The following is a 15,659-nucleotide window of genomic DNA, read 5'->3' on the forward strand; positions in this document are numbered from 1 at the left end:
TACTTGAAACTTCTAAAGTATACTATTATATATCTATGATTTTACCACGGTTTTTTGTTGATGTATAACGCGTTATAACTTATAAGTACGTAATAGATATTATGATATGATTAATTTGGAATTTATTATAGGTACCTATTATAGGTCAATTTTTTTTTAATACCATAGATAAGTATATATATCATATATGTCTAATACATAGACTGATATACCGTCTCCGCTCAGAATCGTTTTTCTTATACAGTGATATTATATCATTGAATTCAAATTTAATACTGTCCATTATACAGTGACCCACTTCTAACCTACTTTACAGCAGAGTGACATCCACTTACCCACCTTTTTTGAAATGAACTTTATAAAAAAAACTAACTATGATTAATGTTCATTTCAGATTTTTTTTTTTGTTATTATTTTTTAGCTTTTAACCTAATCTGTTGTTACAACAATTAAACGATTACAAAATTATGTTATTCAGTTACAGTTGATATTTAAATACATACCTAATATAATAATATAGGTATAGGTAGATAGGTAGTTATAAAATGCGTGATTTTAGATTTAATATAATATCAAAGACCAATAGTTAAAAGTGTACAGGCAGAAAATATAATGCGTACTAATGAGTAATTGTATTATGTTATAATAATAATTGAAAGTAATGAGAAATAAATAATAATACACTATGGAATATAATAGCAGTAAGGAGGGATTAATAGTAACGCGATAAAATTTGAAAGAAATTCAGATAGAGATGTATCTACTATTTAGGTAATATTGTGATAACATTGAAGTCAGAAACAATGGAAGTATGTGATGGTCAAGACAGCGGGAGAGTTCAACAAGGACGTCGTTTGTTTTTTTTATTCGGAATGTAGTGGTCTAATTGATTTATTTTACGACACAATAACTTTGTACATTACGTATGCGTAATTATTAACTTTAACTACAACTTACGTCAACAACATTTTTCATAAAGTATAAACACAATTAATATTATTTAACTACTCAGTGTTTCACCCTTAATATTGTTTAATCATCGTATAATCTTGTATAATATTAGAATACAGAACACAATGAACGAATATGGTTTGTAATAGTTTTAAAATAATTGTCTAAATAAAAATAAAAATACATACTAAAATATTTATTATTTTGTCAGTATCAGTGTTCCACTAATATTTAAAGAACATTTTAAATATATTCTATAAATATTTATTCACTTTAAAAATGTTCTATATCGAATCGTTCACTTTAAAAAGGTTTTATCTAAATTCATTCACTTTGAAAAGGTTTTATCCATGGACATTTTTAAAGTGAAAAAAAAAATTATTTGATTACGTAATTAATTTTAATTTGATTGCATATACATATAGATAGGTATTGGTTTTTAATAAAGTTACAAGGATTTGATGAAATAATAAATCATGACTTACTTAGTTTTATGAAAACTGATATTATTGTAACGAATTAGATAATTAGTTACCAAATTATGATTTTTAAACCTTCAACTGCGATTCCATTTAACAGTTTTAACACAGCGATATAGAATAATATTATCTTCATTTTTGGGATGCAAACTAATAATTATGAATTACGATTAATTAATTAAGCAGGTAGGTACTCAAAGTTAATAATTTTATTATTTTATTTTACACAATATTATATTATGCCTTGAGTATTTTAATAAGTAAACTTATACTCAAAGTGAATTATTAAAGCACTACTCAGTGGCGGCACCAGATTTTTTTTATCTGGTTGGGCTAAGCTGTGACCACTGATTTAAGGAAAGGGCCAGCGGTGTAACAAAATTCGCCTTATCTATCGGGTGGTAACAACTTACAGTTACAGGTTAATAAAAAATAAAAGTCATTATCGAGTGTAATACCAGCTAATTTTTAAAACTTCAATAACCCTCTTCGATATGTTACTGAGTAAAGCCATAATATATCCAACAATTTGCCACACTTCTTGAGAGAAATATAACATACATTTTCAAAATTACAATATTACATCATACAGAATGGGCCAGCCGGGGATTGAGAAGATTTTAGGGTGAGCCAACCCTGCAGGCTCACCACTGGTGCCGCCACTCACTACTTAATTATTATATTTTTGAACGGATTCAGGAAGATTACTGAATTTTATTTTAGACATTTATAATTTGCAATGTTGTAATATTAATAGTTTTTGACCATAGTCGTTCGATTTTGACCACTTAATATTATGTACCTATTCATTGATTGTATTAATTTTCGACCTGAAATAAATTCATAATTGCCTTAAACCACGATTGTCTGTTAAAAATCGAAAAGAAATCATTTCTTTTGAATGTACGCAATGTTATAATTGTTGTATTACGTCGAGTAATTCAACACAGCCAATCATACGTAGGTACAACTCAAATGTTCGATATAAAAAATGAATTTTATTAGGGTTGCTCAACTTTCTTTCCGAATATTATTTGCATTTGTCCAACAAACGAAAAAAAGTTAATACTCGACAGTAAGCGCGGACAAAAAAGCTACATGAGGGGGAAAACTGCTACTTGAAACCAAACGATTACTCACGGTCTGCTTTACACGCGAGTAATTCAAGTGAAACGTTGTTTTTTACGCCCTCGTTGCCGCAGTCAAAGCGTTATAAATTTCATCGAAATCGCTTGTGGACAAAAAAAAAAAAAAAAATTATAATAGTAATAATAATAATTATAATTATAATTATTATAATAATTAACAATCGAGCGTTCGTGGTATCGTAATTTTTGGATATTATCGTAATAATGACATATACGGAGCGCGTGTGTACACCACACAATATAGACCACGACATATTAACGTATTGTATTATGTCCACATATTTGTCCCACAACACATAATATTTTCTTTGCTGAAATTACATCAGAAGTTTCGCATAATATAATATGCTTTTTCGGCTACCAACCTAAAAGTGGAACTTATTAAGTGTCGGTTATAACTTACTAATGATTAATACGCAGTAAACGAACTCCACACAGTATCTGATCATCAATTACACAACATATTGCGTCGGTGTAAAGTAAGACTTCACGCATAAAAACAATTTACCATCTACGAATTAAGTATATAATCGTAGCAGGTAATTGGATCGGAATTACTAATAATAATTCTTGTCAAATTCAGCCGGTGAATCCAAAGAGTCTAGTTTTCAATATAATCGAATGTACAAAAATTAATAGAAGTTAATGGTTTCCCCCGTGCATCAATTAAAATTAATGAATATTAATAATTCTAATTAATGTTCAATAATAAGTATTGTGGATCACACATAGCGAATACTATGAAAAATAATGAATTAATTATCATGAATAGCAAGCACGATTTAAAATTAAAATAATCAATTAAAATGAATTAAATAATATTATTGATTCTGAAAAATTGAAAGATTTAAATTTGTAAACACCAAAAATGCAACATTGCATTGTAAATAAAAAGTAAAAATCAATAAAAACCAATTATATCCACAGTCGTAATAAACACTAATAATAATAATAATAATGACCAAATTCCAGTAAGATTAAGATTTTTTTTTTTGATACCTTTCACAATGCATCCCAATTAGAAAACTTTTTTTGTGGCTTAGAAAAATCCAATTTTTTGTTTTATATATACTCATGACTAAAAGAAAGATTAAAGAAGTCGAGGTTAAGACAGGGGTATCCGAATATAATTCAAAGAAAATCTCTTTTCCAAAGAAACAGAGAAGAGATATACTTTTCAGCTTATAAATGAACTAATATCTATGTACACTGAAAATATATTTTCATCAAACTCTCCATTACACAATATTATGTAATAAATTTAACAAATATTGGAAAAAGCCAATATGGCAACACATTACACAGAATCTCAATTGAAGAACATATTTTAAAGGTATGATCATATTTATTTCAAACATAGAGGAATTTTTACCATTCCATTTCTGGTTATTATGTTCAGAAAAAGGCAAGAAGATAAATCATTCGTTGCGGAATGCAAGAAAATAGTGAAAATTACTATAGAATATAATATGTGAACATTAATGTAGAAAAGGAAAAATATAAATATCATGAAATATTCTCGTTAAATTGTCATTTGTGTTTCAAGCATTCAGTAATTTATACTCCCATTGGACATTCGAATTCAAAATGAATCTATCATTTTCAATTCAACCCTCCACACTCAGAATAAATAAATATTTCCTAACCTGCATAATACATTATAATTAATATTTATTGTTTATTATTTACTTGGAATTTTTTACCATCCAATATTGAATGTGAATTGATTTGTATTTATATTTATGGATATTCTAGTAAGAAAAATAAATCGTATTTTGTTTTGCAGTGATTTTTTTTCCTTGAATAATAATAATTATAATTAAAGAGTCACATAAACCAACAAACGATACATAAATTACCTACGAATTACAGTTTACAGCACAAGACAACACGAAATAGAAATGGACCTAGCAAGAAAATTCAACTTTTTCACTATAATGTTACGGTCAGATAAACCACTTATTTATGTACGCATAATATAGGTTAGGTTAGGTTGCATATACGTAGGTACCTATTGCATCAATGGGATTTATTCACGACAACTAAAGAAAATGTATCGATTTACTTTATAACCTCTATGAAATATTTTAAGACCTTAAGTCATGTCGTCACGATATATTTACATAAGCTGAGAACACAGATTTAGTCAACAGACCAAAGACGTAATTTTTAATCCAAACAAATAAATTGTTCAATCTTATCTGGCATGTGTAAAAATACTAATAATATAACTACTATAATTATACTGTAAATAACTACTAACGTGTTGGAACAGCTGATTATCAACACCATTCATATTAATATATTATCTGGTTTGTATTTTAAACACTGCACTTTATTTCGTATTAGTATCGTCCAAATGTTTATTATTTTATTAGATTATTCCCAGAGCCGGAAAATTATTCGTTTTTTACCGATGTGTGTTTTTCGTTCTTTTCGTATTTCACTAAATAAGTACCTAGGTACTAAGAAAGTAGAAATTCCTTTTGAAACTTATTTTGTTTAACACATGCTGGTACCTAAATTAAATAACTCAATATATTTTACGATTTGATTTATTTTGAATCAAGTACATACAAAAAATTACTGTAGACAAATTCTAATTACAAATAAAAAAATTAAAATTTTTTTTTTAAAAACACACTTTTCTAAAATGAAAAATTTGCTGATGAAAATTTTAAAAGTGGGTTGTGCTTTTACACTTGACATATACTCTCAGTCACTATCTTATACACAGGATTGAACAAAGAAGTGTATGTGAAACTTAGCTCGGCTTTAAATGTTTTGTATGATGCCCCACCCCACTTTTAAATTTTTCATCAGCAAATTTTTCATTTTAGAAAATTGTGTTTTTAAAAAAAAAGGTAGGTAAGTGGATGTCGCTCTGCTGTAGAGTAGGTTACAAGTGGGTCACTGTATAATGGATGGTATTAAATTTGAATTCAATGATATAATATCACTGTATAAGAAAAACGATTCTGAGCGGAGACGGTATGCCAGTCTAGGTATAAGACATATATACTTATCTATGGTATTAAAAAAAAATTGACCAATAATAGGTATCTATAATAAATTCCAAATTAATCATATCACAATATCCATTAGGTACTTTTAACGCGTTATACATCAACAACAAACCGTGATACTATCATAGATATACCTACAATAGTATACTTTAGAAGTTTCAAGTCCCACGAATAATATTATACAATCACATCAAAATAACTAAAATAGTTATTCTAGGTTTTTAATATGTAATTTCGTCCAAATTTGAGCTTAAAATTACTATAAAAATGAAATGTGATTATGTATTTTTTAGATTTTTGGTAACAGAATTAACTACTTACGTGGAATCTTGTTTTAAATTTTCAATCCTTAGATATAAAAGTTGAACATTTTATAGATTTTTAACTACGAAATAATTATTCAATTTTAAATTTGATAAATTTTGTCAAAATTTGATTTTTAAATGCTTTTAAAAAAAAATTGTGCCTATGTATTTTTAATATTTTTCAAATGCTATTATAACAATACATCAGGAGCATCGTATTAAATTTTTACACTTTTTGGCCCCACAGATAAAACTTTATTGATATTTATAGAAAAAAAAACTAAAAAAATTGAAAACTTACTATGTCCGTAAACAGCTCAAAAAGAGTCAAAATATTTTCAAAATTGTATGGTGTATAAAAAATGCTAATATAAACATTCAGTGAAATTTTTAAGTATCTACAGTCACTCGTTTCTTAATTACAATAAAATAAGGAAATCGCTACATGAGAAGTCGAGTGAATATCCAATGTTGTAAAAATTTGAATTTCAAACGATCATAAAAATTTAATTTGACTTTCTTATAGATATTTTTTGTTTGATAAAGGTAGATAATCTTATAAGGAATCTTGTATCACATTTTAAAATCTTAGATTTAAAAAGAAAATTTTTTACGAATTCTTAACTCAAAATAATTTGCTAATTTTCGTGATTTTTCCATATTTTGTCAATTTTTGAACTGTAAATGTTTATAAAAAAAAACTGTGACCAAGGATTTCTAATATTTTTCATCTGCTTTTGAAACAATATACTAGGAGCCTTTTATTAAATTTTCAAGCTTTTTTAATCAACAAATAAAGTTTTATTGATATTTTTAGAAAAAAAACTAAAAAAAAATGAAAACTGACAATGTCCGTAAAGAGCTCAAAATAAGTCAAAATATTTTGAAAATGTTATGGTGTATAGAAAATGCTAATATAAACATTCAGTGAATATTTCATGTATCTACGGTAATTTTTTTTAAAGTTACACCAAAAACCAAATTCAATTTTGTGAAAAATCGATTTTGCGTAAAAATTCCCGTTTTTCCTTAAATTTTCTTTGGTTTTTCTTAGCGCTTTTGAAAATTACTGGGAATTTTGACCTCCCCAATGCACCAACGATATTCACTTTCCAATCGAACAAGATACTGAAGTTGAAAATCGAAGCATTGTTTCGACTACTTATCGTGTACACAGACACAAAAAAAAAAATGAAAAAAAGAAAAAAAGAAACACACATCATTGTAAAATCAATACATTCATCGTTACACTCAGAATCTAAAATTGTATTATTTTATTTTCTACTTTTTAGTTAAAATTAAATTTTTTTATTAAACGTTTAAAAAATATTTATGAAACAAATTTCTTATATTTAATAAAAAGAATCAAACTGATGATTATGATTTATTAATAAATAAATAAGTTTATGGGGTCGTGAAATGAAAATATTTTTATTTTGTTTGACACAACAAATTGAAATTGTTTTCTGTTTATTCAATGCTGGTATTAACACGAATAATATAAATCAATTTTAATTTTTCATTCAAAATTTCATTATAAGATCATTATATTTATAATATATTTTGTTATTTTACAGTACTTATAATTTATTGTCCTTCGTTTACAATTTCTTCCGATATATTTTGACGATGTTGTCTTATTCTTTCGATTTCATCTAAAGCTGTACCACTGCAGAATCCTTGTAGGGGGGACGCCGGGGACTTCGGATCATTTGTTAGACCTTAAATTCGGTTTTAGTGACCCCGAAAACCCCCGAGAAACCCGCCTTGACCCAGAGAAACCCTTCGTACATGTACTTCCTCGGAGATGACTTTGCACACTCGTCATCGCCGACCTGGAGATATGGGTCCCAAAATGACAACGGATTATTGTATTGTCATCCAAGACCAAGGTCTATACCAATTTTCAGAATTTTTCATCGTCAAAAAGTTCCTCAAATCGAGCGCGCAAGATTTGATTACAGACAGACAAACAGACGTGAAAACGAACTTAAGAAAAGTGTGTAAAAAGTGTTACATTAAAAAAAATTCCAAGTGAAAATAAAATGGTGATTCAAAATTGCAATTAATATATAATCATCATTGACTGAATAAAATACAGGCAGTCAAATATAATTCTTTCAAAAAGAAAATATAATATTATGCATGTTTTTTTAAATAGGTACTAAAAGCCTGTTTGAAACAATATCACATTACATTTTAACGTTTAGATTAACTAAAACTATTTTATTTCAATGGAAAATTTGACAAATAACAATAAATTTTTTTGTATAATATACAATATTATGATTTGACTCCGTCCATATTGGTAACTATATCTACTATTCAGGAGCTGTGAGTTGGCAGGTTCGTATACACCCAAGTATATTTGGAGCGCTGTGCATTGTGTCCACGAGGAACTATAATTATTATACTGGTCCGGCGAGAGTTTGCTGAATGTGATTTTTGCGGTGAAAGCGAATCCGTCGGTTTAATTGTGCTAAAACGATCTACATTTATCAACCTTCGGTAGCTCAGTTGGTAGAGCGGTGGACTGTAGTGGTGTAAACGTCATAGATATCCATAGGTCGCTGGTTCAAATCCGGCCCGAAGGAAACTTTTTTGAAATTTTTTTTTTTTTTGAATTCACAGAGTGAAAGGCCAATACGCCCGATAACTACAAAATGAATTATATTGACGTGTCAAACAACCGCTATATTAATTAATATGCACAGCATATGTATATTTAAAAACAGTGTTAAGACCATTGTAAACTAAACCCTTTTTAGAATTGTTTTATGAGACCGTTATTTTAAAATTTAAAATAATATTTCACAATATTATTTCGTGTCGAGATCAGTGTTGGGAATAGATAACTAATAATTTATCTAGATAAAGATAAAGATGACTGTAATAATTTTTATCTAGATACAGATAAAGATAATTATACTAAATTTTATCTAGATAAAGATAAAAATTAGTAAATTTTTATCTAGATAAATATGAGATAATTTCATGTTTAATTTTGAAAATATTCAGGATACCTACTTGAGTCTACAGGTAAAAAAAATTCATATTTTAAAATTTTTTAAAACAGAGGACAGAGATCGTACAGATCGGTTAAGCGATAACTGAAATACCGGGAATTCTTATAGGGTTTTATAAATATTAAATTGTTATAGATTACAATTATTATAATATTATTATGCTTGTGAGTCCAATATCCATGAATGTTGGTTTATTTTTGTCGGTTTAAAACAATAATTATTTTTCATACTTTGTACACAATTCTATGAAACGGGTATCAGCTAATGAGACCATCATCATTCGGTGGTGGCCGGCAGGTAGCAGGGATAGATGTTTTTACTTTTGTTATTATTAGTTGTTCTTACAATCTTACCTACTACATGCCCATGACATATTTCTATTTTTGGGTTTTCTCATTGTTTACGATGTAAAACTCCAGACTAACAATTAATATTAATAAATATTAAAATCATGGTATTATAATGCATATTACTAAAAGTGTCTTTTTTGTAATAGATGAAAAATAGAAAAATGTAAAAATAAAATAATAAAAATATTTTCAATTTTCAATTTTTTTTTATAGTTCATTTAAATAAATTATCTAGATAAGTACTCATAGATAACTAGAATTTTATCTAGATGAAGATAAAGATAACTGAGTAGAAATTTATCTAGATAAGATAAAAGATAAATAAATTTATCTAGATATTTCCCAACACTGGTCGAGATGAACAAAGGCAGACGAATTTCTAATATCCTACACTGCAGTGTCTGTGCAGACTTGATTACATTTTTTAACTATATAGATTAATTAAAACTTTTTTATTTCCATGGAAAATTTTACAAATAACAATACATTTTTTTGTATATACAATATTATTATTACTTTGACTCAGTCCATATTAACAACTATACTATTAAGGAGCTGTAAGTTGGCAAGTTCGTATACACCCGAGTATTTTTGGTATGCTATGCAGTGTGCCCACGAGGAACTATATTATACTGGTCTGGTGAGAGTTGGCTGAAGGTGATTTTTGCGGTGAAAGTGAATCCGTCGGTTTAATTGAGCGAAAATGATCTACATTTATCAACCTTCGGTAGCTCAGTTGGTAGAGCGGTGGACTGTAGTGGTGTAAACGTCATAGATATCCATAGGTCGCTGGTTCAAATCCGGCCCGAAGGAAATTTTTTTATAATTTTTTTTTTTTTTTTTTGAATTCACAGAGAAAGGTCAACACGCGCGATAACTACAAAATATATTATATCGACGCGTCAAACAACCGTTTTATTAATTATTACACACAGCGTAAGTATATATAAAAACAGCGTGTTAAGACCATAGTAAGCTAAATCTCTTTTAGAATTGTTTTATGAGGTCGTTATTTTAAAATTTAAAATAATATTTCACAACATTATTTCGTGCCGAGATGAACAAAGGCAGACGAATTTCTAATACCTAGTGTCTGTTAAGACTTAACTTAACTTTTTAAGATTTTTAACAACTACAAACTACAAAATACGAAAACTGAAACGTTCACGAAGTCAAGTCATTCATGTGGAAAATTAATGAAATAATGAATATACAGTATACTTAAAAATATAAATAAACGTTTGAATAAAAATGTAAGTGACTGTTAATAAGTTTATAATGTTATAACTTATAAATACAATACAGAATAAAATGAAATAATTTAACGAAAATATTTATATTATCTAACCTGTATCCAAAATGGTAAGTAGAATCCGAAACTGCATAGGAATGATGCTGCTAATGAAAGTGTCGCCCAACACATCCCAGCGACGGTTAATGTAGTTGCCATCTGAAAAAAAAATGATTTTTATAATTGTATAAACATATACCTATACATACAGGGTGATTTATCGAGCATTCCATACTCATTTTTCCTATAAAATTAATTTATTAAAATAAGAAATTAGAATTATTTAAATTTTTGGAATTTCAAAATATACTTAAAGACAATATTTACTAATTTTTAAATTTTATTGTATTGCTTAAAGAGTATCTTGTAGTGATATAAACTTCTATATTTCAAATAAGAGCCCCCTGCCCCATCTCTTATTTTTTAGTGTAAATTATTCGGTATAATTTTGTTGAAAATGTTGATGTACCTACCTAATTCAAAATTCGAACCAGTAGTTTCTCAGTTAATACAATGTTTATACTGAGGAGTGAGGATAGTCCTTGAAAATTATTTTACAAAAATATAATGTATATATATATATAATATATGTATTGGATCTAGTATTTATTATACTTGGCTGTTTTTACTAATCATAAATGTTGATAGATAAATATTAATTGCTAAACTTTTCAAATTGCCATAGCCCCCATACTATCTTCTAAACCCATTATCATGGACCTATAAATTATCCTTAGCACAAAAAGTTAAAGAACTCAAAAACTCCTCGTTTAAATTTTGGTTCTGATACGTCGAGTGTCTGAAAAATTATCCACCAAATAATTCACCGTATAAAAATTATGGCGCTTGGAGTTCATTTGAAAACAGAAGTTTGTTTCGCAACGGGACACTCTTTGAGTAGATAGTACAAGTATAATAATTGTATTTATAATAATGCTCAATAATATCAAATTATATCAAAAGAAAAATACAAACTAATATTCACCATAATTTTTCATTAGTTTAAGTGCCAAGGATATTATTTATTATTAAAACTATGATTATTTATTTCAGAAAATGTAAATAACATTTATCTTTACAGTTAAGAAAAACATAAGACCACAAAAGTACACGTGTTACTAGAATATCCTTTTATATGATACATTTTTTTTTTTTTAAGAGTTTTATTTTTATTTGATATATAACGGCATGTGAACTATATAGACGCATACATCCAAATACAGCAGATCTGATTTTATAATACTACGAATAAGAGCAAAATTGAGTTGAACTAAAAATAGTGATGCGTGGAATATGATTAACATATTTTTAGAGTTAAAAATACAAAAGCATATTTCCTAAGACTAAGTATGTAGGATATTACAAAATTTGTAAAATGTTATGTTTGGCTTAATTTAAAGTTAATATTATTTTATCTTTTATCGTAATTTTATTCCATTATATATACAGGAACATTCACCAAAGTATCATTTGCACAAATTATGATTTGTGGAATTTATATGTTCACATTAAAACCATAATATTTCCTAATAAGTTCTTAGTTTTTTATACTTATAATGAAATATCCTCTCGGGTGGTACACATTTTCTTTATTCAAAAAAGAATCAACATTTTTTACTTTAAACGAATGAGAAAATTGGAATTTTTTTAAATTTCGACATATAATATACATTTAAATTAGAACGAGTATGTTCTCAGTTAGTCAATATTGTATGTAGTTAGGTACTAAAGTTTATGGATAATAGTACAATACAGTAAGCACTCGTTGTACCGACACTAAAAAAAGTTCTAGATATCGTGTCTTAATGTAATGTTACTTCAACATTCAAGGGGATTTCAATTGAATTTAAGATTTCCAACAATTCGAGATATCGACGTAGGTACGAAATAATTCGATAATTCGAGTTCTGTAGTACCTACATTCAGATATGAGCAAGTTACTCGATTTAATATAACTGTAGGTTACAAGTTACATGCAGAAGACACAAGATACTTAGGAAAATATGTGTAACTGGTTATTTGTTACATTTAGTTTAACTTATTATCCTACATTTAAAGTTATAGGTTAATAAATTATTTATGTTTATTTGTTTAAGAAAATATTGACACTGATAATTACTATATTTGTTTGTATACTATGAAGGGTTCATTGGGAAAATGTATTATGTAGGTACCAAAGTTATATCTAATATTACATTGCAAAATTATGAAAATCGAAATCTATTAAAACATTGGTATGTACACAATATTTAATAACTAATATTATGTATGGTTAGTACCTATGTAATTGAAAAAAACAAATACTACATATTTATATATGAATAAAATACATATAAACAATCGGCAAACTATAATATTATCCATTTCAATGTAACTTTAGAATTTTAGTTAATTTTATCTTTTATTTAAAGCGGCAACAAAAATTTTAACCAGTAATTATAAAATAACTTGAAAATGATGTAACCCACAACTGTCCAACCATGAGTACATTATACTAGGTTTAAAATCTGATAATAAGGGAGTTATATTAATTTATATAAATAATATTCATTATTAGTTAAAGTTGACTGAATTTAATAAGTAATAAACTAAGTATTACATTTATCTTATACTTTATATATAACTTATTTTTAAGCTCTATAATAATTATTGTTAGTGCACTGTGCACACTGTTTAAAAATTCTGAAACTACTTATTTGAATTTCGATTCACAATAATTTGCATTAAAATTTGATATTTCTTATTTAAAAAAATATATTTTAATTGCTACAAGACATTTCTTAAATGGTATAAATCTTTTAATTACTAAAATATGGCTCTTAAATAAAAACTTAATAATGTCTATCTTTCATCACCATTTAGGATTTCAAGTCAATGCGGTCATAATAATAATATACAATTATGGTTTATAACATAAATAGTATCCATATCATTGTTCAATTTCTAAATTTCTCTTTTATTACAATTATATTTAAATTAGGCAAGTTTACGAACAGTGAGTACTTGATTATAGTATTCCTTAGGCATGTGATAAACGTGCCAAGTGAATTTTAAATTATTTTATTTGTCATGTTAATTGGTTTTATAATTTATATTGTTTAAAATAATATTAATACATAGAACAATTATATCGGGTATTCATGATGTATAAAAAAATGTTTACTTCCCCCTTTTAAAAAATTTAAAATTATTCTTTTATACTTAAAAATTTGAAAAATAGCATTTGAGTTATTGCGCTATTGATTGATAAAAATAGATGAACGTACTTGTAAAACACACTATATAATGAACATAATTAAAAATATTTCTCGAGCAGCCATTATTTCAAAAAGATAAAATATGTCCAATGGATTTTATCAAAAAAAATAATAAAAAACAAAAAAGTTGGAGAAGATCATATATTATTAATATCCAGGACAGTTGGAGGGTAGACAATATTTTATTGACAAGTCAAATTGTCGAACATCGTATTCGTATCTTTTCTTTTCGTAATCCTCCACGTCTTACATTTCATATCATTAAAAGTTTACGTCGTAAACAAACTCCTTTAAAACCAATAGCGCTCATGGACACGCGCTCAAACCTAGATGGATACTATTATACATGTGTATAGGTTAAGTTAGGATATATATTATATATATATACCTATATACAAATAGTGTAATGCAAGTGGTGATCATACCACTCTGGAACCTAAACTTTTACGGTAAATCAGTCAGAAACAGTAATTTTTCTGTAGAGTAGAAAAGCTAAAGTACATTTGGAAATAGTTACATACAAGAAAACTTGAAGTAAAGTCAGTTTTATTAAACACAAAGTGGTTGTCAGTTTGTAAGGAATAAATGAAATATACTTTAAGCTCGACTTAATATAATATGCAGTTCAATTAAATAACAATATAACCGACAAAATAATTGCTATTCGTTTGTTGACGAAATATTTGACAATAAATGCAAATCGAATAAATGTAAATATGTGATATAATTTTCTATTAATAAATTAAAATACAAGTAGATAGTTGTTAGCGTTTTTCACTATGTTTTTCAATTACAATATAAATGAAACATTTGTGCGTTCTTGAGGTAGGTACATAATTTAAGATAAGGTTATGTTACAGCAGAGGTATACGATCGGCCGACTGGTGGGGGAGCAAGGGATCTGAAAAAGGACAACATTTGTTCTTTTTTTATAAAGATTATGATGATTATAGATGGTTCGGTGCTTGATAAGGGATTTATTGTTGAGACATTCCTTGAATTTGAATAAATAATAGCACCTACGCATAATTTGATGAACTTGGTTGGGCTATCTTTGGCACAGTGGTTTGAAAGGTTATCTATTTTCAAAAGTCCTTATGCAGCGAGAAGCATGATGATTACCTACAGAAGTTAGAAGTGTACGGTGTACCCATTGTGTCGTGACAGTTGTCACAGTTTGAAGGACCACTCTTGCTTTTATAGTATTATAGGTATTTCTTCTTTAACTGCAATGCACAGTATCGTGTTTTTGAATACTGTGTGTAGATTTTCATATTATAATTTATAATATAGATTGGCGATTTGCTTTTTAAGACTTGGTTGCTCGTGTTCAGCGGATATATTTTTACTAAACTTGTCGAATACTTTTGCATTATCCTCATTAGTCGCTAATATATTAAGGATTAGTGAGCAGAAATATTTGGTGAAATACGTTTGTATTTGGCAATTTGGCGACGCTGGGAAACCAATTAATTATATTAGAGTGCACTGTTATTGTCGTTACAGTGCGACGAGACTTTATTGCTCATATTGTGTACAGCGAGTACAATTAATGATATTATAATTATATTATATTTAGGTAAAACTAATTTTGTTGCCGACTATGCCCGAGTGAGCATATCAAACAGACGTGTCGTCCGTGTAATGGGTCAACGCATCGATCTGTTTAAATAATTAAATAATAATTGTAAATCATGTATGATAATCCAATACCGGGTATATAATATAATTCCCCATTATTACGAGAACGAAGGCGTACACATATAATAATAAAAGGTCATAAATTGGCGGTACAAAATATTGGTTCATAGATTATAGAGGTTTGT

The 15,659-nt window shown here is 27.4% G+C and overlaps 1 protein-coding gene and 2 non-coding genes across 3 annotated transcripts in view; 2 read left to right on the forward strand and 1 right to left on the reverse strand.

Annotated features, from left to right (window-relative positions):
• LOC100574734 (LHFPL tetraspan subfamily member 1 protein) overlaps positions 1-15,659 on the reverse strand; it is a 266,810-nt gene that overhangs the window by 216,210 nt on the left and 34,941 nt on the right. Inside the window, exon 2 of the mRNA XM_003245649.4 lies at positions 10,634-10,735. Coding sequence (XP_003245697.1) covers positions 10,634-10,735 — 102 coding nt within the window. The remainder of the gene's footprint in view (positions 1-10,633; positions 10,736-15,659) is intronic.
• Positions 8,412-8,503, forward strand: TRNAY-GUA. The gene is given in 2 exon segments: positions 8,412-8,448; positions 8,468-8,503. It is a non-coding gene; the product is annotated as a tRNA-Tyr (tRNA).
• On the forward strand, positions 10,007-10,098 carry TRNAY-GUA. Its single transcript is given in 2 exon segments — positions 10,007-10,043; positions 10,063-10,098. It is a non-coding gene; the product is annotated as a tRNA-Tyr (tRNA).

The sequence above is a fragment of the Acyrthosiphon pisum genome, chromosome A1 (assembly GCF_005508785.2).
Source record: "Acyrthosiphon pisum isolate AL4f chromosome A1, pea_aphid_22Mar2018_4r6ur, whole genome shotgun sequence".
In the NCBI taxonomy this organism is placed as follows: Eukaryota; Metazoa; Arthropoda; class Insecta; order Hemiptera; family Aphididae; genus Acyrthosiphon; species Acyrthosiphon pisum.